We start from the raw sequence: 22,184 nt of genomic DNA on the forward strand, positions 1-22,184 counted from the left end.
CGTCTGAAAAGTTATTTGATATTATGGTGGGTACAGACCTGAACGTTCGCGGCGAAATTCGTGAGAAAATTGAAAATGCGCATAAGCAGAACTGAATTACTACAGCAGCTATCATATCAGTGTGATGTCATGGTGTTATTCCATCATTTTTTCCAAGATATGTCTCAATTGTGCTTGTTAGCAAGTTTATTTTTTAGTTTGTAATTTGAGAAGATACCAGCATAATATTTTCTTGTAAGTACTGTGGCTCTTCCATCCAAATCATCTTGTACAGATCAGCTTTTATTTTTTTATACTACTTAGCCGTTACGTCTGAAATAATTTAAACACGGTTCACAAATATATAAATTCAATTTCTAGAATATAATCATACACCATACAGTAAATTTTACACAAAACAAATTCTAGCTACATCTTAGCTATAAAATAAAATTTAAATCATTACTACAATATATTATGTTTAAAATAAATGTCTAATTATAGTTACTACAATTTATGCTACTATTCTTGATGGACAAACCTCATTAATGACTTGACTACTTCCAATACGACAAGAATCATTTTCTTCTCTGTTCTTGTTATCATTAAATTTTGGCATGTGTTGATACCTATTCCAGGTCGTTGAAAATGATGTGTTATAAATTTGGCAGCTAACATTTCCACTCTAAATAACACTGATGCTGTTTGGATTTTATAACTTTTAAAAATGTAACCTTACATTCTGCCCTTACCCTCGTTCTTCCATATTTTAAAACCAATGTATGTTAAACCACCAAGAATAACACAACAACTTAATTATTATTACTATAGAATTATTCATGTAACACTAAATCTGAATATCCTATTTTTTGTTGTTGTTTTGACTTCATCGACTGTCCAGATCGACTCGAAAAGAATGTACCTCCATTAGACAAGGAAGGCAATATAGTTTATCTTTTCTATGGTTTATTCTATGCAGGAAAGTGGGCATGCGCCAATCCGGAGATAATTTTGAAGTAACGTACCCTCAAAAATACTGCGGACGGAGAGATATTCGCCGAATCCATGACGAATCTTCGCGCAGACCCCGGTCGTTCGCTTCGTTCATGCATGTACTTACCATTAGATGGCTGCATGTATTTTAATCAAATGGATATACGAAGCTATCCAAAATTTCGTAGAAACAATACAGCTACTGGATAAAACGCCGCAAGAAATCAGAAGATAGAAACGAACCAAACAACTAGTTTCGTATTCGCCTTGCTTATCTATTAATGCAAAACAGTATGAATAAATTGATTTTTAAATTAAGAACGTACTGATCATATCTAATGTAAGATGTAGTTAATTTTTAGAAAATAAATGCAACAATTTCGAAAAAATGGCTCGATGGCATTTTTTTGGTACAGCATCCATAAATTGTTTGAAAGATGGACAAGATGAGTATATAGAATCAAATGGCCAATAGTTTGAATAAATAATTTTTCCTTTTTATTGAAAATTATGTTTTTTTTTCGAAAAAAAAGCGGTAATAACTTTTCGATACACCTGGTATTGTACCAATTTTTCGTTAATCAAAGAACGTTTAAAATAAAACGTCCTAGTACCTAATATAAGGAATTAAAATAGCATTTTAAAGGTTTATTCTATATAAATATAGATATAATTAAATACAGTTTTATACATCTATAAGAAATATTTAGTATAGTATCTTCCGATAGAGATATGAATTGTTTTGGTTAAAAGCAAGCTAATTTGTTGGTTGACTCAGTTTAATACGTCCTCTCTGAACACACAAACTACTATTCCTCTTCTTCTTCTTCTTTTCGTTCTCCTCCTTGTCTGTTTTCTGTTTCAACGCTCGTAGTACAAACTCCAATCGTTTCTGGTAGATCGTCTTCCACGTATAGTCTAAGGCTAGTAAATTTTCCTCTTTGGATGGGAAGCGAGCAAATTTCTTGACGAATATTAAACGCCATACTGTGTTTTGATTGCATCGCTGAAATATAGCATCAAATAATGTATAGGCTATTCAAAAATTAACTCATTAAAAATTAAAAAATAATCGAAATTAAATTTTTAACACGAAAAAAAACGTTTTAAAATAAAATATATACATAATAGTCGTTGCAATAATTAAATAAAAATAAATAAAAACCTCATTTAACCTATCTACTACATGTATTTTATATTCTGCTATAACAGGTTAATTGAAAAGTCCCCAGCCTGACACATAGATGGCGCTACTAGAATTAAATCCATATGTTTTTTAGTTAACTCTAACCCTCAAAAGAAGCGTGTAGAAATTTGACAGCTGTCGAATCATTAGTTTCTGAATTATAGCATTTTGAGTGAAGCAACTTTTGTTATTGTGAAAAAGTGGATAAAAAGGAATTTCGCGTGTTGATAAAATATTGCTTTTTGAAGGGAAAAATTACAGTTGAAGCAAAAACTTGGCTTGATGCCGAGTTTTCGGATACTGCCCCAGGAAAATCAACCATCAACGATTGGTATGCTAAGTTTAGACGTGGTGAAATGAGCATCGAAGACGGTGAACGCAGTGGACGCCCAAAAGAGGTTGTTACTGACGAAAATATTTAAAAAATCCACAAAATGATTTTGAATGACCATAAATTGAAATTGAATGAAATATCAGATACTCTAAATATATCAAATGAAAGTGTACATTATATCATTCACGAATATTTGGGTATGAGAAAGCTCTGTTCAAAGTGGGTGCCGCGCGAACTCACTTTTGACCAAAAATAACGACGAGTTGATGATTAGGAGCAGTGTTTGAAGATGATGAAGCGTAATAAACCCGAATTTTTGCGTCGATATGTGACAACGGATGAAACATGGCTCCATCATTTCACTCCGAATTCCAATCGACATTCATCCGAGTGGACTGCACACGATGAACCCGCTCCAAAGCGTGGGAAAACGCAACAGTCGTTGACAACCGACCGGTTATGACGTCTGTATTTTGGGATGCGCATGAAATAATTTTCATTGACTACCTTGAAAAAGGATGGACTATCAACAGCGACTATTACATAGCGTTATTGGATCGTTTGAAGGACGAATACGGTCGCATTTGAAGAAAAAGAAAGTGCTGCTTCATCAAGACAATTCATCGTGTCACAAGTCAGTGAAAGCGATGGCAAAAATCCACGAATTGGGCTTCGAATTGCTTCCTCATCCACCGTATTCTCCAGATCTAGCCCCCAGCGATTATTTCCTGTTCTCAGATCTCAAAAGAATGCTCGCTGGGAAGACATTTTCGTAGAATGAAGAGGTGATCGCCGAAACTGAGGCCTATTTTGAAGCAAAGGACAAATCGTACTACAAAAATGACTTTTCAATTGACCTGTTAGTCTCTCTGTTGTACCAAACTAATTGTCGATCGGTTCCATATATTTTAAGGACGTAGTCATCTGTTCTACCCGTACACGCTATTGCTTACGTTTAGCGTTTATATATGACCCGCTCGGTTAACAGGTTAAATGTGACTTATATTTACTGTAAAAAAAACCCTGGCCACTTTACACAATATACATCCAAAGTAACTATACTAATTCACATATACTATACCTCAAACATTATCTTGGAGCACCTCATCATCCGAAGAATATCATTAATCCTCAAAAAAGTTAAAATGTGCATGAATATCTTGACGGGCAAGTTTTCCAATTTTCTCCGGCTGTAGGATAAATCCAATATATAGTTATAAACTCCTACTGTGAAACAATTTTTTATAGTTTCCTGAAACGACTTGTCATACTTAAATTCTTCTATCGGGCAGCGATTTAATTTTGGATTCGCATAAGGTCTATGAGTGATCTTCCAAATATTCAAAGCCACCTAGAAGGTTTTATATCGTAAAACTATAGAGAACGTAATGTCAAATTAGGTTTTGAGGTATAAGTATACTTACGTATTCAGGAGATACAATCAGGACATAATAATCTCTGCAGGGTGAACATGCTCTGGAATATAATTGTAAAACATCGTCGTTTGGTTGTATTCTAAGCTGAATCTCTTGCATCACTCAGTGGGTTCAATAAGCGATCGACAAATCAATAAATTTGACAATATAGTGACAGATCTTGATATTTTACTGTATATAATTTCATTAATTCCTTAAATCACGAGACGCAGACATATAGATTGGTAACTCAAATGGGCCCAGTCGTAACTATGTTGTCCGCGTCTGAATCGCTAGAGGGCCGGAGGTAAAAAAAATACAGATTTCTATTATTTAATTTTTTTGACATTTTAAGTTTGATAAATTTAAGAAAATTTGTACGAACCAAATTGTATAACCTCGAAAAGACTGAGAATAAGTGTATTTGTTGTAATATTGCAAGAAAGGATTGTTGTATCTATTTTAGTGATTCTGTTAACAGTTGTTATGTTATTACTTTGTTGGGGCCCATCGGATGACCTAATCAAAGCCTTTGACATAGTTTGGCACGAAGTCTTAGTGGCGAAAAGCATTCGGTTATGTCTACTCGATAATCTAACCCCTGTTATCAAATCATTTCTGTCAGGACGATCGTTCCAGATGAAGATTAAAGATATTCTCTCCAGCCGGAATAACCATCGATGCAGGAGTTGCGCAAGGTTCTCCTCTAGCACCTGCTTTATTCGATATTTTCCTTTCAGTTATTCCTAGGAGAGCTCAAGTTGAGGCAACTTTTTACGCAGACGATACTGCTTACTTTGCTTCTTCAAGAATAGCACCTCATATCCATGGCAGACTCCAGAAAAAACTCAATGAGACGGTCCAGTGGTTACATTTCTGAAGGTTGCAAGTCAACCCACAGAAAACACAGACCATCTTCTACAAGAAGTGTTTTGAACCGAATATTTCGTGTCTTAAAATCGAGATCTCCCAAATTCCATGATCAGAAAAAGCCACCTATCTCGGTCTTGTCTTCTATCTTTCAACCATCTGTCTTCTATCTGTCAACTATGCCAGCATTTCTGACAAAATGTCAATAGAATACTATTAAGTATTGAACTGTACCTATTTTTTATTTTACGTGATATTGCAACGCCTGCTGAGTAAATCCAGTAAAGAATAAAAGCTTCTTTTAATTTTTGTACCGAAGAAATATAATCTTGTTTACATTACAAACTATAATAATTAAGCTTTGCAATTACAACTATAAAAACGTTTATTTTTAATAATTTAAAACTATTTATTTCACATATTATAGTAAATACTGTTTTTATTTTTAATTAATTTTATTACAAGACGAGAACCTTCACCATATAATAAATATTTCGTTTTCATTTAAAATAATGTATATAATATATATGTATATAATGTCAAATAAAAAATATATGGATAAGCTGATATATATCCACTTGTTCACGCTATATACATTTAATCACATAGTCATGAATATTACATAATATACACAACAGACTAAACGTTATAAAATAACATTCACAAAGTTACGTTTAAAAGGTTAATTGTTAACAAAATTAATCAAATTTAAGTTAGTTTTTATTATTTAAATTAAAATGAGTTGATGTTTTTCATACATATAACCACAATAATATATCAAACAGTTAAATCGCTGCATCTTTAGTTTGGCAGCTACTTAAACGAATCAAAATTTTAGGTTTGTAAAAAAGTTATTAAAATGGAGCCCATAAAAGTATTTACGTCTTTGTTAATAGTAATAAGATATTGAATAGCTCTGTAAACAAAATATAGAGAAAGGAATTGGAAAGGCTAAACTTGTAAACATTTCAAAAGAATGGTTGCTTTCCTATCTGCCATATTAACCAGATATACAGCACAGAGATTATTTGCAAATTTGCAAAAACGCCTGTTGATGAAGAAATATTTAAACCACTTGATTGAACAAATTAAATAATATGAATGAATTGAAATGAAATATAAAATTGTTATAATTGATAAGTAAAAACATTCACACAATGTATCTTCTTATATGCTATTATTTTTTAAATGTATAATCTAACGTTGATCTATGAAAATAATACATGGTCTTTATTGCTGTAACATAATGATTTTATAATTATTTACATAATCACTAAATATTAATATATTTTACTGTCAGAATAATGATGAGTGTTTTGGTAACTTGCTAACTATGTTACATTTATAGAAAAATATATATTAACAAAGAGTCTAATAACTAATACCAACATGTTATAACATTAAATGTTAACACACATAATATAATGCCTGACCTCTATATATATCTTAATAATATACTAATATATAACAAAGTTCTGTATTCACTATCTTTAACAAAATATATCTTAATCTATATTAAACTATTAAAAATTCCGTATACAGTTTAGTTATTTTGAGTGTTAGAGTCTGGAGTGTTGTACATTATATTAGATTGTTGTGATGTCACTGGCATGGGAACAGAAGTAGGTATAATCGATGGAGAAGAACCACTGAGAGTGTTGGCTAAAGCCGGTACTGGCGCAGTTGTGCTGCTTACTGTTCCACTACTCGTTTGATAAGTCTGAAAATTAAAATGATAAACAAAGTGTTATAGATACTTTAATGTTCTGTTTTTATTTTTAATTCATTTTATTAGAAGACGAGAACCTTCACCATATAATAAATATTTCGTTTTCATTTAAATAATGTATAATTTCAAATAAAAAATGTATGGATAAGCTGATATATATCCACTTACAGTTGATGATTGTTGTTGCGTTTGGTGTAGAAGGCCTAGACGGGCCATAAGCAATTGTTCCGATACCCTTCGAAGTTCTTGCTGTTGTTGTCCAATGATGGCCTGTAATTCTGCCTGTTTGCGTTGTAAATCGACTTGCAATTGATTTTGGACAGGTGCCATAATCAAATTATCCACGTTCTGAGAATAATAATCAGATATATGATCGTAAACTAATTGTTTTAAACAGGTAGTGCCCAAAGTCTCTCTACTAAATCAAATCAAACATTATAAAAAGGTTTTCCTTATGGGTGACAATTCGACCAGTAATATTCTCAAGAATTTCGTTTATAAGAAGACACATATTATAAAATAGTAAATAATTATTCCTTTTGATTTATTATAGATTAATGTTACTTACAGTTAGTGGAGATATAACTGCTTGAGGGTGAGAATAGCTGGTAAGAACTGGCTGCAAAGGTATAGCTGCTACATATTGAGTGGGTTCTAAGAATGCCGCAGCATTCTGATGCTGTTGTATTGGTTGTTGGACGGGCCTCTGTTCCGTGTCGTTGTGTTGGGACTTTTGATGTGTTGACGACAATTTTGTACTTTGACTAATGCCGGATTTCTATTCCAAAATATATTAATGATGTTTTTTTAACTACTGTTGGTCTAAAGTAGCGTTGAGAACTATCGACTGATTTAGTCGCTATTTTCGGTCCGATCGATTTGACTACCTTTTACTATCGACTGTTTCAGTTTTTGATGGATTCATTTTTGGATGTTTTCTCAAACCTCTTGAAAGTTAATACTTCATTTCATGTTTCAACGAATAATAATGTTCCTAATAATAGAATATTCTTTATTAACGATAAGTAAAATTATTATTGTGTTTAAAAAGAGTGCCATGGTTAAACAGTCGATGAAAATTGACTGAGAAAATACAAGTATTTAGTGGTCATTACTCCATTCCTCTTTACAAACAAATATATAAAATATAAAAATAATTTTACATTATTCAACAGCAAGTTTCTCTTTCCTGATCCTTCAGGAATAGAAAAACAAAAATAGTAATTAATATTTTCAGTCGCTGGTTTTTTACTGTCAACTGTTTCGACTATTTTCAATCGATAGTTTCCAACACTAGTATTAAGATACATACGATTGATTGCTGGGTAAGAACGGATTGTCTCGAAGCCGGTGAATCGGCCGACATCGAAGTACAGTCCGATTCTGGACCTTTCTTAGGGCTCGGTCTCTCTCTCCACGGAGGTGTAATCGCATCACCCGAACCCACCTCGGGCGACGAAGGATTTGGATGGGATCTGTCCGAGTTCTTACGGCATTGGTGCTTAACGACGTCCATATAACTGAAACCGACGAATTTAGCGTTCGTTTGTGGGGTTCTGTTGCGAGTTTTTACCTAACAACCCTGTGAGTACACACCACAAACTCCGGCTTCGAGTTCCATTGATGATAAGTGATATAAAATCGCGTCTGCAGCCAGATCCATTGTTGGCCTTTGGTCAGAAACCTATAATAGCATGACGTTCCTTCGCCTTTTAACATCAGGGATTCGTGGCAACGCATCACCCGATCCAGGTCGTCCACGTGGTAATAATCATAACCGGAAGTACCTAGAAGCTCAAACGGTAGATACCTAAAAATCGAATGGTCAGTTATCACTAATAGGCTTAATTATATCAAAGTTGGCTAATTAAAAAAAATTAAAAAAAACATCCGAGTAATTTTTTGCTATATTAACATTACCCAATGATAGGGGGTGCCCGATGGTCCAAAAAAAGAAATTTCCATTCCAAACTATGTCTAGACGTAAATTCGGATCTGGTCGAGTCGACTAGCGGCATTTCCTTGATTAACTGTGGCGTTTGTAACTTGCCTGTTCCGACAAAAACCAATCTAAAATGAAATTACCGATAAGTTGAAATTTGGGGTGTAACTAATTTCGAAAAAACTACAACTGTAGTATAAAGCCCTGGAAAATTATAAAACGAATTAAATAGGATAGGAAATAAACATTATAACGGAATAGGTTTACCGTTTTAAATAAGTAGGTAGGGATAGCAAAAATAAATATATCGATATATCGATATTTTTGTTAGCCGATGTTTTTCGACTTTTTTTCAAAAAACTATTTATTGAGAATTTCAATTAATTATTTTTAATGACCCATAAAATTGTTAGTTAATTTTAAGTAATTTTGGTATATAATTTTCAAGGTTTATCAAATATTTAAAGAATATTTTATAACGTTATTTTTGTTCATTATTCTATTCACATTAGTATTTTGTGCAGAAAAAATCAGACTAGACAAAACTAGACAAAAAAGAAGCCAATATAATTTAGGAATGAAAAAGAGGAAGACTTCGATAAAATTGGGACAATACAGTAATCTTTATCCTGCTAAATATGAAAATAAATACGATTCTACCTTGTATCAACTTCTCTGGCGTATGATCGAAATTGTTCTTCGGTCTGGCCAATTTCACCATCAGATTCTAAAAATGTATACACGTATCTTTATAGAAGGCAAAAAATTAATGAATATTCTTACTAAAGTATCCAATAAAGTGAACCAATTCGTAGCATGGAGATTCCTGAACGTCCAGCATCCGTCTTCTCAAATGACAGGCAAAGGTAACTTGGGTTTCTTCCTCGTTTGGGCTTATCAAGATATTATACAATTCGTTTTGTTCCTCATCAGTTGCTAACTCGTATATAGTCATGTTCAAAATATCATTCTAAAAATAACAAAACTAAAACAATTTAATAGTTAGTAATATTATTTCTATTAAATAGAACTATAGCAATTGTTACAAGGCAGATGTGATGAAACTTTTCGTTTCTTAGGTTAGATTTTTTTTGGTTTTAGATTAGTTTTCAGAAAGTCTATTTTCTTCATACTACAAGTTATGAAAGGTTTAATAACAATTTAAGGGTAACAACTTCCAAATTATTTGAAAAACTTATACTGAAAAGGATAAAATCAATCATTGAGCAAAAGTATCTTACTCCGAATCATCATATAAAAAACGTGCCTAGAACTCCGTGGTACAGAAAAGAGTTCAATGTAAATATAATCAAACACAACACTAACCTACAAATTTATAACTGTGTACTTAATTGTAGTTTTAAGTCATTCGATAATATATACATTAGATTTACTATAATGTTAAAATAAATTATATTTAATAACAGTTTTGTTCGGTTATTTTATTTAGATTAGAATTTTGTTGTATGTCAAAGCCAAACTAAAGTAAAACTCAGAGTTGATACGGCAACATTGCGATGTTTTGATGTCACAAATTCAGATGACGTATGTACAAAATAACTTTGGATATACTGTATCTCTTTTAACTTGGCCTATTCATACTATGGTTTAATTCCAAACAAAAAAATAAAAAAGCAATACTGACATCCTAATAAAAAAAACTTAAAAATTAATTCGGATTATTGAATAATTTAAAGGCATCTCAACGGTATAAACAATCGTATGACATAATGAAAATTGCATGCGTATGATTAATTTAAATTGTAAAATGTAGTGAAACGAACTCCGTTATTTTTCCGTGGCAAGAAGAAAACCTTGTAGAAAAACACACCTTTTAACTGTTCCTCCTCATAACTGTGCCAATATTAATCGACCTTCGGTTATAGTAACTGTAAAATTGTTTTATGAAAAAAAGTATGTATTATGTATATGTTCATAAGACCATTATTATTATCAGACAATAACAAACCAATATATGTATGTCTAGTTAGGAGCCAATCTGAATGAAAAAAATGTATTTTTAATAAACTAACACTAAAATAATTGAGGATTTTTGAAAAAGAAAAAGATCATGGTACTTACCGGCAAATAACCCAGTAAAGACGTGATACCTTCCGAGGCATAATAAATCTGGCCCGAAGTTGAAAATACTAAAATAAAACCGTCCACAGCCTCTAGCACCAGATGGGTAAACTCTTCGTTGGTTAGAAATGTTGGTTTCCAATCCCCTTGGATTTCGTTAATGCGAGATCGAACAGTTATCTCTTTAAAATAAACGAACAAATTATAAAATTGATATTAAAATAGCACGTCCAATAAAACAGCAAACTCAGGTTATAGATGACAGCGAATATAGCACCAATTGTAGTTTGTCTACGAAAACATGATTTGGATTGATACTAGTGGGCCATGTTGCCAAATATCTACAAAATTCTTCAAAGCATTAGTGATAATAATTAGAGATTAAGCCGACAAACGTTGTCAAATAGGACAACATTACGATGTGCTAACGTTATACATTTTGATGACGTCCATTGGTTGTTTCATTGGACGAGCTATATATTTAATTTTAGAATAAGACATTAATTCTTATCAACATTTTTAAACTTTTTTTTAAGGAAAATTGATGCAAGATAGGTGCGGAAACAATATTTTCTGCATTTTATCAAGCTCTTTCTACTTCTTGGCAAAATACCGAGACCGTTTCGATGGAATGATGTCAGAATTAATTTTTAGCGCTTCATAATAGATATAGAAATTATAAAAATGATATTAAAACAATACATTTTCTCATTTTTGTCAGAATCACTGATCAGAATGAGCCTTAGCCTAAGAAAACAATATCTGAAAAATAGTGTTTGAAAAATTTGAGTGTTTTCTTAACTAGAACTCTTTTCAACCTCTTGATTACTTGAACGATTCCAAATATTTGTTGAGGTGTTTTGAGAAACTAGTTGTCGATTTCTCTCTTGCTCTGTAAATGAAATATGTGTCGTACTGCAGTCTGGTGAGTACGCTGATTGCAATGCAAGTTTGAATGTGCTTATATCTTTGATAAGATTAGACATTTGTTGCTTTATTCTTCTTGATTTGGTGCCAGCAGATTTTTAATTTGCGTCATATTTTGGAAAATTATGGAAAAAGCCGATAATATCTGGAACTAACCGATAATTCTTTCTGTTTTACATTGTAATAGTGGCTTTATTTTTCATCAACAGCTATAAAAATTAAAAAATCCCCCCTCTTTCTGTATGTAGCGAGCAAATGAATCATTATGATGAACTAATTTCAGTGCTATTACGAGTCCAGGTGGCGTGGTAGCCATTTTCTGTCTTTTTACTTCTTCCTTAGGCCATATAATACTTTTCTAATTCTAGATTTGGTAGTGTTCCTACTTTTCTGACGATTTTTTATCATTAATATAAAAATCAGTACTTTTAATAGTTGAATTCGAACTTGACAGCAAAGATATGCTTGAACAATATCATCATAAACTCCCACAAAGGTTTTATGGACATCGATAGTGTATTTCTTTAAATAAGACAGGAAAAGGGATATACACAATAAATAACACTAATAATAGCAGATAAAAAACATAACGTTAAAATTACAACCAACAGTTGATAAGAATTAACATGTGATTCTGACAGTTACACAATTAATAATATGTGTAAGATGCGAAAACTATTTACCGTTATGATTTTTTAAAAATGCAATAGTAGACTTTAGGACCGTAGACTTGTCCATCTTCCTACCACCCGTTGATACCATTGAGCTAAGCTCTTTGACTAGTAAATTAAATTGATCTCTACGTTTCTTCTCGCTTAAATTCCGCGATTTCCTAAAACAATAAGAAGTTAGGCACATGGGAGAATATTTTTTCGAGGAAAAAGTAATTTTGATAGTATAAATTTCAAACAATAATCAAAGATATATAGTCTGTTCAAAGTTATTAACCGGACGACTTTGAAAGGCTCACTCATTCGCGTATTCGAACTAATCAGACAGCGTTGTGTCTCTTTTTAACTAGAACTAAATGAGAAGGAAAATATTGTCTGATTCTAAAACGAATTTACAAATTGCGACAGGCAATACATCTTCATGACGTATGTTCAAAAAAACTTTGAATAGACTATATCCAAAGACCTTTTGCCACATTTCTGGTAAATCATGATTGACATTAAACATACCGTTTAGAATCTTTCTCATCCGAATCATCATCCATCACGTCACTACAAAAAAATAAAAACAATTTTTATCATCATATAATCCTATATTAAAAGTAAATATATAGTAAATAAATGATAAAAGAACTATTTATATACAAGCAATAAAATATTCATCAATAATTATTAATAAAATTTCCAAAGTGTTTAGTGGAAATATGTTTAAAGTTATCACCGTTCACAACATCACTTAATAAATGACGCTATATCGTAACTTTTCTAAACCGAACTATTAATTATAACCAGTGTTGGGAACTATCGACTGAAATCGACTATCGACTGTTTAGTAATTGACTACTGTTTCAGTCGCTATTTTTAATTTTTAGGTTTTGTTTAAGTTCTATTGTTTTGTCTATATTTATTATTAACATATAAAATTAACTGTTCCAAGCAATTATCTCCGTTCTTTCCTCTCTCACAATTTATACCATAAAAAGTTCGGTCATCTTCGTCGAACAGTCGAACCGTGCATTCGACTGAAAATAGTAATTACTATTTTCAGAGGCTAGTTTTTTGTCTATCAACTGTTTCGACTGTTTTGCGACTATCGACTGTTTCAACTGTTTTAAGTCGATAGTTCCCAACGCTAGTCATAACCTTCAAACAGCGTCAAAACTTCATGACAATGCGTTCGATTTAAAAGTTACAGTAATTTTTTCAAATTGATTGAATTGATTCAAATTGCACGTTCAATCGCATCGTATGATCTAAATCTAGCCACCTGCGACTACTACTTATTTGCGAATATTAAAACAACGTCCAATAGAAAGATAGTTCAATTTCAATCACCTCTCATTCAATAGTTTGAAGAATTTAGCCAACTGTCATTGAGAAACTGTCTAACTGATTTCTATATAACATTCTTTTGGGTTTAATTACATTAAAATATCTCTATATTCATAGTCAATCATATACATGTGAATAAAACAAAAAAGTATTATGATAATTAATTTTCTAGAGCATCAGTATTTAGTGTCTTACATGAAGATGTTTTATTTACTGCTTTTCACTATTGGTAACTCTAGATTATTAAAAATAATGTTTGAATAATATCTCTAAATAGTATATTAGGGAACTCTTACAACTACAAAGCTCTTACAATTATAGTGTAAAAATATTTTTGTTATTCCTATACTCCAGTTGCTTAATAAATTACAGATATAACCCCTTAATTGTTACTAATGTAATGACCAGCAGCATTCTACAATTCCTATTTCTATTCAACAATAGTCCCAGGTCCCATGAACGTCAGGCATACGTCACTTTTTGAAAGCTGACGTTCCTTCTGTAGAAATACACTAGTGAAATTCGAAAATTTTTAACTTTTAACTGTTAAAACACAAAAAATCTAGCTATTCAAAAATTATAAATGATATTGTTGCAGAAGCGGTAAGTTACATCAACATTATTATGAAAACGTGAAACTCTGTTAAGTGTAAATCAATTTTTAAATGTTATAACTATATGTAATTAATGTTGTCACTTCCCTTCATATTCTTAATCATCTAATTTTGATCTAACCAGTTTATTACCTCTAATTATAATCACTAATATTTTGAAGAATTTTGTAGACCTTTGGCAACATAGACCAGCAGTATCAACCCAAATCGAATTTTATAGTATGGTACTTCAGTAAAACTGCCAACATCGTAGATGATGCCGAATATACTGCCCAATGCAGTTTGTAAAAATGTAATATTTGTTTTAAATGCAGTCCCTATCGAGCCTGTTATCAAATGTCTACAACATTTCTCAAAACGTTAGTACTGATACTTAGAAGTTATAAACCGGTAAACGTTATAAAAAAAAAGTATAAGCTAATTTAATCTATTTATACTATATTCTTTAAATGTACGTATAATTTGTAATAACTGGCAACGTTACAAATTCAAATCCTTGTGCACATTCTCTCTAGAATTAGACTCGTTATATTCGACGTCATCCGTGACGTGTACAGACTGTTTTCTTGGACTGACTATAGCTTCCGTTGTACAGTCGAATGGTCTTCACTGTAAATCACAGCTAGAGTTGATCTAATATACCCAACGACGAATTCATGTCTTCTTTAAAGTCATGGTAAACCAATAATAGACGTCAATCAAGTATATCAAAAATTATTCGCCGTAATTGTATAAATTAATGGGTAAACAAAAGACTTCACTATTTTATGTTTTCAACAGCTAACTAGATTGACGGCTTGGTTATTTTATTAATATATTTTAGACTGAAACTGAATAATATTTAGAATAAACCGAATAACGGATGTTATGGCATATATATGTTGACAATTACGCATAACGTGATAAAATCAGGAGCGAGGTTAATCGAGTGAAAGAAAGATCACATAGAATCATAAATTACTCTATTATTTTCACCCATAGACAGAAGGTCGGCGTAATGTAAATACAATTACAGTAAATTGCATAACTACCGTTATTATAACGTTTGCTTTCATTCGACATTTCCAATCAATTATAAATCGAATGGTAAGTAACTGTGCTCGATAATCTCGAGTTTCAACCCTGACATTGCATGCATCGCTGTTGTTTCTATGAAAGTTCTCGCTGTTTGACAGCAGATGTCGCCACATGGTATAATTTGCTCCTTGTCACAGCGAGATTTCTCATTTAACGAATGGGGCATACAAAATAACAACTTGAGTTATTCGAAAAGTTCATGGAATTGGTCGATGATTTTGTATATTTGAAATCTTCCGATCCGAAATCAATAAAATTCTATTTGAGTTGTTGCTAGTGGACTATGTTGTCAAATGTCTGCAAAATTATTTCAAAATACTAATGATAATATTTAGAGGTTATAAAGAAGTCAAATTTGATGCGGCAACATTGCGACCTGCCGACGTCATCAATTTTGATAATGTGCATTGGCTGTTTTGTCAGACGAACTATATACAAATATCCAACAAATACTTGAGTACAACTGATAAATGTATTCAATAAATTATTCTCATATTAGTAATACTATATCAAACTGTAATTTTTAATTATTAATCATGTAATTATTAATCATTATACTAATGAACAAACTATATCTACTATTTTTAGTAATCTGTACTATTCATAAGTACCTATAAAAATATTTATTTAAACCAAATATAATATAAACAATGATATAACCATCCTTATATCTTCCAAATAATAAATTCCTAAAAATATAACATCCCTGAGTCATTGCTGTCTTGATGTCACAATTCTCGAATATATCACTACATAGTATAAAACAAAGTCGCCTTTTCTGTCCCTATATCCCTATGTGCGATTAAATCTTTAAAACTACGCAACGGATTTTGATGCGGTTTTTTTCAATAGATAGAGTGATTCAAGAGGAAGGTTTATATGTATAATACATGCATAATATACTAAGGCAACATTGCTAATTTTAGAGGTTTCTAACGTGATGTCGTAAATTAACCTATTTTTTTTTAGGCTTATTTAGCAATTAGCAAAAACGCTGCCTAACCCTACGAGTTAGATCAAATTAATATACTGCAGTATTGTACACCATAAAAAGGTCTACAAAAAAGTCCGCGATGGTATATGTTTATCTTTTAGGGATAACCCACATTAACCATTTTTATTGTTTACTTTTTACGTGAGAAAATGGCTTATTTACGAAGCTATTTTAAGCAATACGGTATTAATCCTTATCGAATTAAGTACCTTAAATACAGTGTGCAATTAATATAGATCAATATGGTTCCTTACAGCATGTAAATTAAACAAATATTTTCGGAGATATTACAAATTTAAAATTTGCGTTTAAAAATGTATAATGTAATAAAAATTGTATGAATTTAGATATTCCAAAGATAGCAGGAAATCTTCATAGTAAGTATAGGGGAAGAGGAATTGTTTTACTCCAAATTTAATGCGTGCAGGCCAAGGGCAGTAATGAATGAACCAAAAATACTGGATCGATTTTAATCATGTTTTCATTGAGTGACATAGGCATATATATTTTATGCCCGTGCAAAGTCGGAGCGGCCCGCTATGTTTTTATATACAACGTTCATATTTTTTCTGTAGTGTATTTAATTTAGTATCAGCATTGCACCCGTGCGAAGCCGGGGCGGGTCGCTAGTTCAATTATAAATTTATGAATTAATTGATGAATAACGGATAAAATTGTGATTGTAATTTGTTATTTTTTGCAGTCTGTATTTTTATTCCAAATAGGCTTCAATTTCGGCAATCGCTTCTTTATTTTTTAGTCCGAAAACAGGTAAAGCAACAAACAGTAGGTTTCAATAATTCGAAGTACAATTTGTTCAACGTTTTCATAGACTTGATATACACGACGCTCTATCTGATAAAAATACACGATTCCTTTTACATCTGAGGATTTTTTCTTCACTCAAGGTACTAAACAATAACACAGATTTTTGATAAATTATATTTTGACATATGTCATTTCAAGGTTGGGACTACTAGGTTAGATTTAGCAAGGTTAAGAGCTGGCATCATCTATACAAATGCTTGTTGGGTGATGCGTTGTTTTGTATCTGTCTAAATTATAGGCTTTCTTCATTTCAGTCCGCCAAAGAGGTAAAGCAACAAACAGCAGGTTTCAACAATTCGAAACACAATTTGTTCAACGTTTTCATTGACTTAACATATGACACGACGCTCTATCTGATAAAACGACTCTGTTTTCTTGTATATCTGAGGTTATTTCTTCACTCAATGTATTAAATAATACCGTAGATTTTTGGTAAATTATATTTTGACATATGTCCTTTCAAGGTTATGACTACTAGGTTAGGTTTAGCAAGTTTAAGAGCTGGCGTCATCTATAGAAATGCTTGTTGGGTAAAGAGTTGTTTTGAACCTGACTAAATTATAATCCCTCCAATAAATCAGACAATGCATGTCATCAAAATTTATAATGCAACGTTGCCGCACGAAATTTAAGTTCTCGTTTATTTTGACTCCAACAACAAAATACTAATATAAATAAAATAATAAAACAAAAATAACAACTAATGCATATTTATTGAAGAACTTAGTCTACAGTTAATTAAATAGTCACAATAGCTTTTTGGCGAAAGTTGTTATATTTATATTGACATATGATAACCGTGTCGACTAGTACTAACAAAAATCGAATTTTATAGACCGATTTGGTTAGATGTCCGGACGCATCAGACTTAATTATGTCTCTTTTTAACTAGAGTAATGCTAATTAATAAAATGAGAAAGAAAAATCCGAGTTTAAAAGAAATTTTACGTTTTTATAAACTCAATTTGACATTCGTTCAACGACATTACGTTCGACGGTATTAAATGACGTGCATTGGCTATTTTATTGGAAGGATATGTTATGTTATATTTGCTCTATGTTACTTTGTTTACTAAACAAACTTCGTCACTAAAATCCTTTTCTATAAATAAAACCACATATATAAGCTTAATAGATTATAATAATTTGAAAAAAATTAAATAAATAGTAAAATATTTTCGTAGATATTAAGTAATTCCTATTATTATGAACGCTAATTTAAATGATTGTACCTATAGTTGTTAATAAAATTATCACTATACCACTGCACTCATTTCTAAATTATAAAATCAGTCACATTGTTTAGATTTTTTCAAGGGAACGAAAATTAATTACAAGAACATCTCGGATATTTTAGTAAAATAATAATATATTTACTCATGAAAATATAATCTATATATATGTTTCATTATGTATTTTGATAATCGTTTTTTATAAATAACACAAGATTTATAATATCAATAGATTATGATTATTTGAAAGTAATTCAAATTATAATAATAATAATATATTTTCGTTTGTATTAAGGGTATTAAGTATTATTATGAACGATAATTTAAAATGATTGTGTATATTAAAGCAATTATACAATCATTTTTGTTATTATTTATAAATAATTTTAAGGAGACTAAAATTAGGAAATGATAATTATCTCAAATAAGATAACAATGTAACGAAGTATAATAAGAAGGGTAATTATAATGGAAAACTGTGCGAAATAAATTTAAGGAAACAAAAGTGGGCTTTTAAAAGTGAAATCACTATGGGTACTTACTCAGATCGCCGGCTAGAATGATATTTTTTATAGGGAACGCTCATTTTCATTTTTTGTGCCCTTTATATCTGCGTTTCCACCATATATAACCGGAAAAAATCGAACACATTATTAAAAGATGCACTCGTTGATATACCAGCCGGGACCGCAAGAACGTTCATGATCTTAAGCACCTAACATTGTTCGTAAAATGGATCGCGCAGCTTCATTCACCACTGGACGTAAATAATTAGAAGCAGGTATGTTTGTTTGCGCCAAGCTTTTGCCTTGCCGTGCACCCACAAGTCGGAGGTGATTTAGAAGGGAGAATAGGTATCGACGTTTTAACGTCGATATAAGCGCAAAAGAATGAAGCAAACTAGAAGATAAATGTACTTGTTTCAAAATCAACTCATGGTTACCGTTTGTAATTAGTTAAAAAACATACCAAGTAGTTATTAGGTATATGAAAGTTATTATATGGATTTTTCTAATAGACGGCATTAAAACTGTCTACCTATAATAGCACTCATTCAATGAAACCATAATATAGCGATTTTAAAACGTAACGGTCCATAGAACATGCCAGATATACAGATAGAGTCAATCGAAACTCATTGTTTTTGAAAATTGAGGTTCCAAAAAGTCACATTCTGCCTTTCGACTTGAAGGCTTAAGTACTCGAAGACAGATTATTTTTATTATCGCATTTTTCATATTTGTTCCTATTCTTGCTTCCAAGACTGCTTCAACTTCGAGAGCTTTCCCAAGAGCATTCGCTAAATGTCACTAATCACACAAAATTGATGGATAATCGACTCCAATCAAAATACGTTCAATTTGGCGTCCAATCTACTATACACTGTTCTCAAAACAGTAAAATCACCCGCAATTTTGACATGTGTCATTTGAAGGTTATCCGAGGTTAGGTTTAGAAATCTGGGCCAACAACTCTCTAGGTTTAGCATTCCCATCATTTCCCAGAATTTCCAAATTTCATTTAAATTAATCATAAAATTTTAATACTCTTCTAGAGTGTAATATTAAAATGGAATTAGGTAACTAATAAATTTATTATTTTTGGCATTAGTTTTCCATAAACGGTCATTTTATCTTCCTAATAATACTTACCAGTAATATTTTATATTAATAACTAATAACTCACTATTAATAGTTATATTAAATTTATTTTTTGGTAATATTATTATCAAAACAGATATTATAAGTTTTGACTAATAGAAATATTCCACCATCTTCCTTCCTACATTAATATGCATCAATATATATTTAAATATTCATGATTATTATATACTTTATAAAAACATGTTGACTGTCGATATTGGGATTTATTTTAAAAAAACTCTCATCCCTATACGCACAGTGAATCATATTAAGGGCTTGCGCGAAAGCATTATTAGGTATTATCTGTCTATAATCAATCATTTCGTAACAAAATCAACCAATCACTGGGCGCGATAGAGTGTCTTAGAAATCCACCCTTAGTATGAAATAAGAATAATTTACGTTTATTTCTATATTTGGAGAAAGCTTTTGCGTTCAGAAAATGCTATGAACTGCCTGTAACAGAAGACAGATTCACCCAAAAATTATTTATTAAAATTCTAATTATTTATCAGTCTTTCAACAAATACTGATTTAGGACGAGCTTCTACTAAAGTACCACGAGTTATTTGGAACACAACAAGCCTTTTTGAAAATAAAACGTTAAGCTTTTCGGATCAAACAGTCTTTAATTAATTCAGTATTTGGATTTAAGACGCTAATCCGCAAGTCTTGAACCTAACATATAGATGGCGCCACCTAATAATCTTTCAAAATAAAACTTCTAATAACTCGTCAGAAAATAATGTCGATGACAGTTTAATAAAATTGCATGTCCCTTGCCCCTATGTCTATTTTAGTTGATAGATGTTTAGGAATTTATAGTTATATGCAAATTACTGGTATTACTTATACTTTGAGAAAAAAAAACAAAATAAAACGCTCAAACTTTTTTTTTGCTAAAATAGCTGAATGTAATTTCTTTATAATTAATGTATCATTTACACTAACAAATAAAATAAAAATGCAAACACGGCTCCCTAACATAAATGATGCCTCAGGAAAAAAGGATAAAATTAATTGATAATTTTAAAGGCTTTTTTTATATGATTTGTTAGTTAAATAATAATAAAATCGTATCATTACGTAAATATTTATCTCTATCCTTTATACAATAATGTATAATAAATCCAAACAAAATCCGAATTTAATAATCCAATTAAGAGGTTTTTGACATAATCAATTCCCGATAATTCTTTCACTTATAGAGGAAGGTATCTTCCAGTTTTATCAAAACTAGTCACTTTTCTTACAGATTAAGATTATTTCGAGAAAAAAAATATTAACATAAAAACACAGCCCGTAACACAGTAACAGACTTTACATTCAAACTGCAAGTAAGGATTCAAATCAACTAAACAGTAAGTAGAAAATGAATTAATATGTTAAACTTTAATGATATTATTTATTTAACCAATAGATAGTAATGTGCAATTGTCAGAGAGTATATAGGAAAATCACTTCCTAACAAATTAATTTCCAAAATGCTTTTTATTCTTATATAGAAAATATTCAACAGATTGAAAATTTAGTAATTTATAAGTAAATAAAATAAAGTATTCTACTTTTTAAGAATGAACATGTAACAAACTTATCAAAATAAAACAAAACATTTCAAGCCACTAGGGCTTAAATTCAATAAATTATTGCAATATTAACATTTCTCTAAATATAGTCAAAACGATACATAATAATACTCAAAGACTAAATTATAATATCGATAATATATATTTCATATTGTGTTAGATTGTAATATATATAACAATCTTCATATTTTTGCATTAAACTAATAATTGAATAAAAATAAACATTACATATAAAACCTATTTATAAACAGTATTTCAGAAAAAACTGACAATACATTACGTTTCAGCTACTGTTGAGGTTAATACACCCACGACTGAGTCCAACTGCTTTTCTAAAGCTAATATCTGACCAGTATTACAATTTTCACTTGCAACAAATGTTATTATAAGAGGTAATTTATTCATTTGAACAATTTGGTGCTGCGAATAAATACATATTAAATTGCTCGTTCTACCTAAACCTAACTTGCTTCCTTGATCAATTGCTAAACAAAATGTTGAAATGAAACTTGGTTTAACTACACTTTCAGGGACTTTTTCTGTATTCACCTAAAAATAAAAAAGCAATGTCTGTACTTCATCAGAAACAATCAAAAACAAACCTTTAATAAGGGAACCCCGTCTCGATCAGTAAATAAAATACATTGAAGTCCATCAATTTTATTTAATATGTCTTGTAGGTGTTTCTTAATCTCCTCGGCCATTATGCAAATAAAAGGTTAATTTCAAGTACTATATATATAAACAATT

General features: G+C 30.9%; 3 protein-coding genes across 3 annotated transcripts; all 3 read right to left on the reverse strand.

The window, feature by feature from the left end:
* Positions 1–1,660: 1,660 nt before the first annotated feature.
* Positions 1,661–4,070, reverse strand: LOC143198285 (F-box only protein 36-like). Its single transcript, XM_076407412.1, has 3 exons — positions 3,917–4,070; positions 3,574–3,843; positions 1,661–1,978 (listed from the first exon to the last, which is right to left on the reverse strand). Exons 1-3 carry the CDS (start codon positions 4,025–4,027, stop codon positions 1,730–1,732), a joined length of 630 nt encoding a protein of 209 aa, XP_076263527.1. The 5' UTR covers positions 4,028–4,070; the 3' UTR covers positions 1,661–1,729.
* A 2,102-nt stretch (positions 4,071–6,172) lies between these two features.
* On the reverse strand, positions 6,173–18,944 carry Clk (circadian locomoter output cycles kaput protein Clock). The gene is made up of 12 exons (XM_076406788.1): positions 18,748–18,944; positions 12,639–12,680; positions 12,141–12,289; positions 10,531–10,712; positions 9,232–9,418; positions 9,109–9,175; positions 8,427–8,576; positions 8,080–8,316; positions 7,819–8,026; positions 7,075–7,284; positions 6,675–6,854; positions 6,173–6,497 (listed from the first exon to the last, which is right to left on the reverse strand). Exons 1-12 carry the CDS (start codon positions 18,795–18,797, stop codon positions 6,321–6,323), a joined length of 1,839 nt encoding a protein of 612 aa, XP_076262903.1. The 5' UTR covers positions 18,798–18,944; the 3' UTR covers positions 6,173–6,320.
* Positions 18,945–21,553: 2,609 nt separating this feature from the next.
* Lamtor3 (Late endosomal/lysosomal adaptor, MAPK and MTOR activator 3) lies at positions 21,554–22,176 on the reverse strand. The gene is made up of 2 exons (XM_076406793.1): positions 22,037–22,176; positions 21,554–21,983 (listed from the first exon to the last, which is right to left on the reverse strand). Exons 1-2 carry the CDS (start codon positions 22,136–22,138, stop codon positions 21,711–21,713), a joined length of 375 nt encoding a protein of 124 aa, XP_076262908.1. The 5' UTR covers positions 22,139–22,176; the 3' UTR covers positions 21,554–21,710.
* Positions 22,177–22,184: the final 8 nt, after the last annotated feature.

The sequence above is a fragment of the Rhynchophorus ferrugineus genome, unplaced genomic scaffold (genome assembly GCF_030347505.1).
Source record: "Rhynchophorus ferrugineus isolate W39M unplaced genomic scaffold, kcgeb_rfMv2 rfM6, whole genome shotgun sequence".
Lineage (NCBI taxonomy): Eukaryota > Metazoa > Arthropoda > Insecta > Coleoptera > Curculionidae > Rhynchophorus > Rhynchophorus ferrugineus.

What these genes read in the sequence shown, in the direction of transcription:
- LOC143198285 (XM_076407412.1), bottom strand. Translation starts at nt 4,027, where the DNA reads ATGCAAGAGATTCAGCTTAGAATACAACCAAACGACGATGTTTTACAA. An exon ending in TGATTGTATCTCCTGAATAC is followed by an intron (nt 3,844 to 3,916) that starts GTAAGTATACTT and finishes AAAACCTTCTAG; the next exon opens with GTGGCTTTGAATATTTGGAA. An exon ending in GCTCCAAGATAATGTTTGAG is followed by an intron (nt 1,979 to 3,573) that starts GTATAGTATATG and finishes GCTATATTTCAG; the next exon opens with CGATGCAATCAAAACACAGT.
- Clk (XM_076406788.1), bottom strand. Translation starts at nt 18,797, where the DNA reads ATGAAAATGAGCGTTCCCTATAAAAAATATCATTCTAGCCGGCGATCT. An exon ending in GATGAGAAAGATTCTAAACG is followed by an intron (nt 12,290 to 12,638) that starts GTATGTTTAATG and finishes TTATTGTTTTAG; the next exon opens with GAAATCGCGGAATTTAAGCG. An exon ending in ATTTTTAAAAAATCATAACG is followed by an intron (nt 10,713 to 12,140) that starts GTAAATAGTTTT and finishes TTTATTTTAAAG; the next exon opens with AGATAACTGTTCGATCTCGC.
- Lamtor3 (XM_076406793.1), bottom strand. Translation starts at nt 22,138, where the DNA reads ATGGCCGAGGAGATTAAGAAACACCTACAAGACATATTAAATAAAATT. An exon ending in ACGGGGTTCCCTTATTAAAG is followed by an intron (nt 21,984 to 22,036) that starts GTTTGTTTTTGA and finishes TTTTATTTTTAG; the next exon opens with GTGAATACAGAAAAAGTCCC.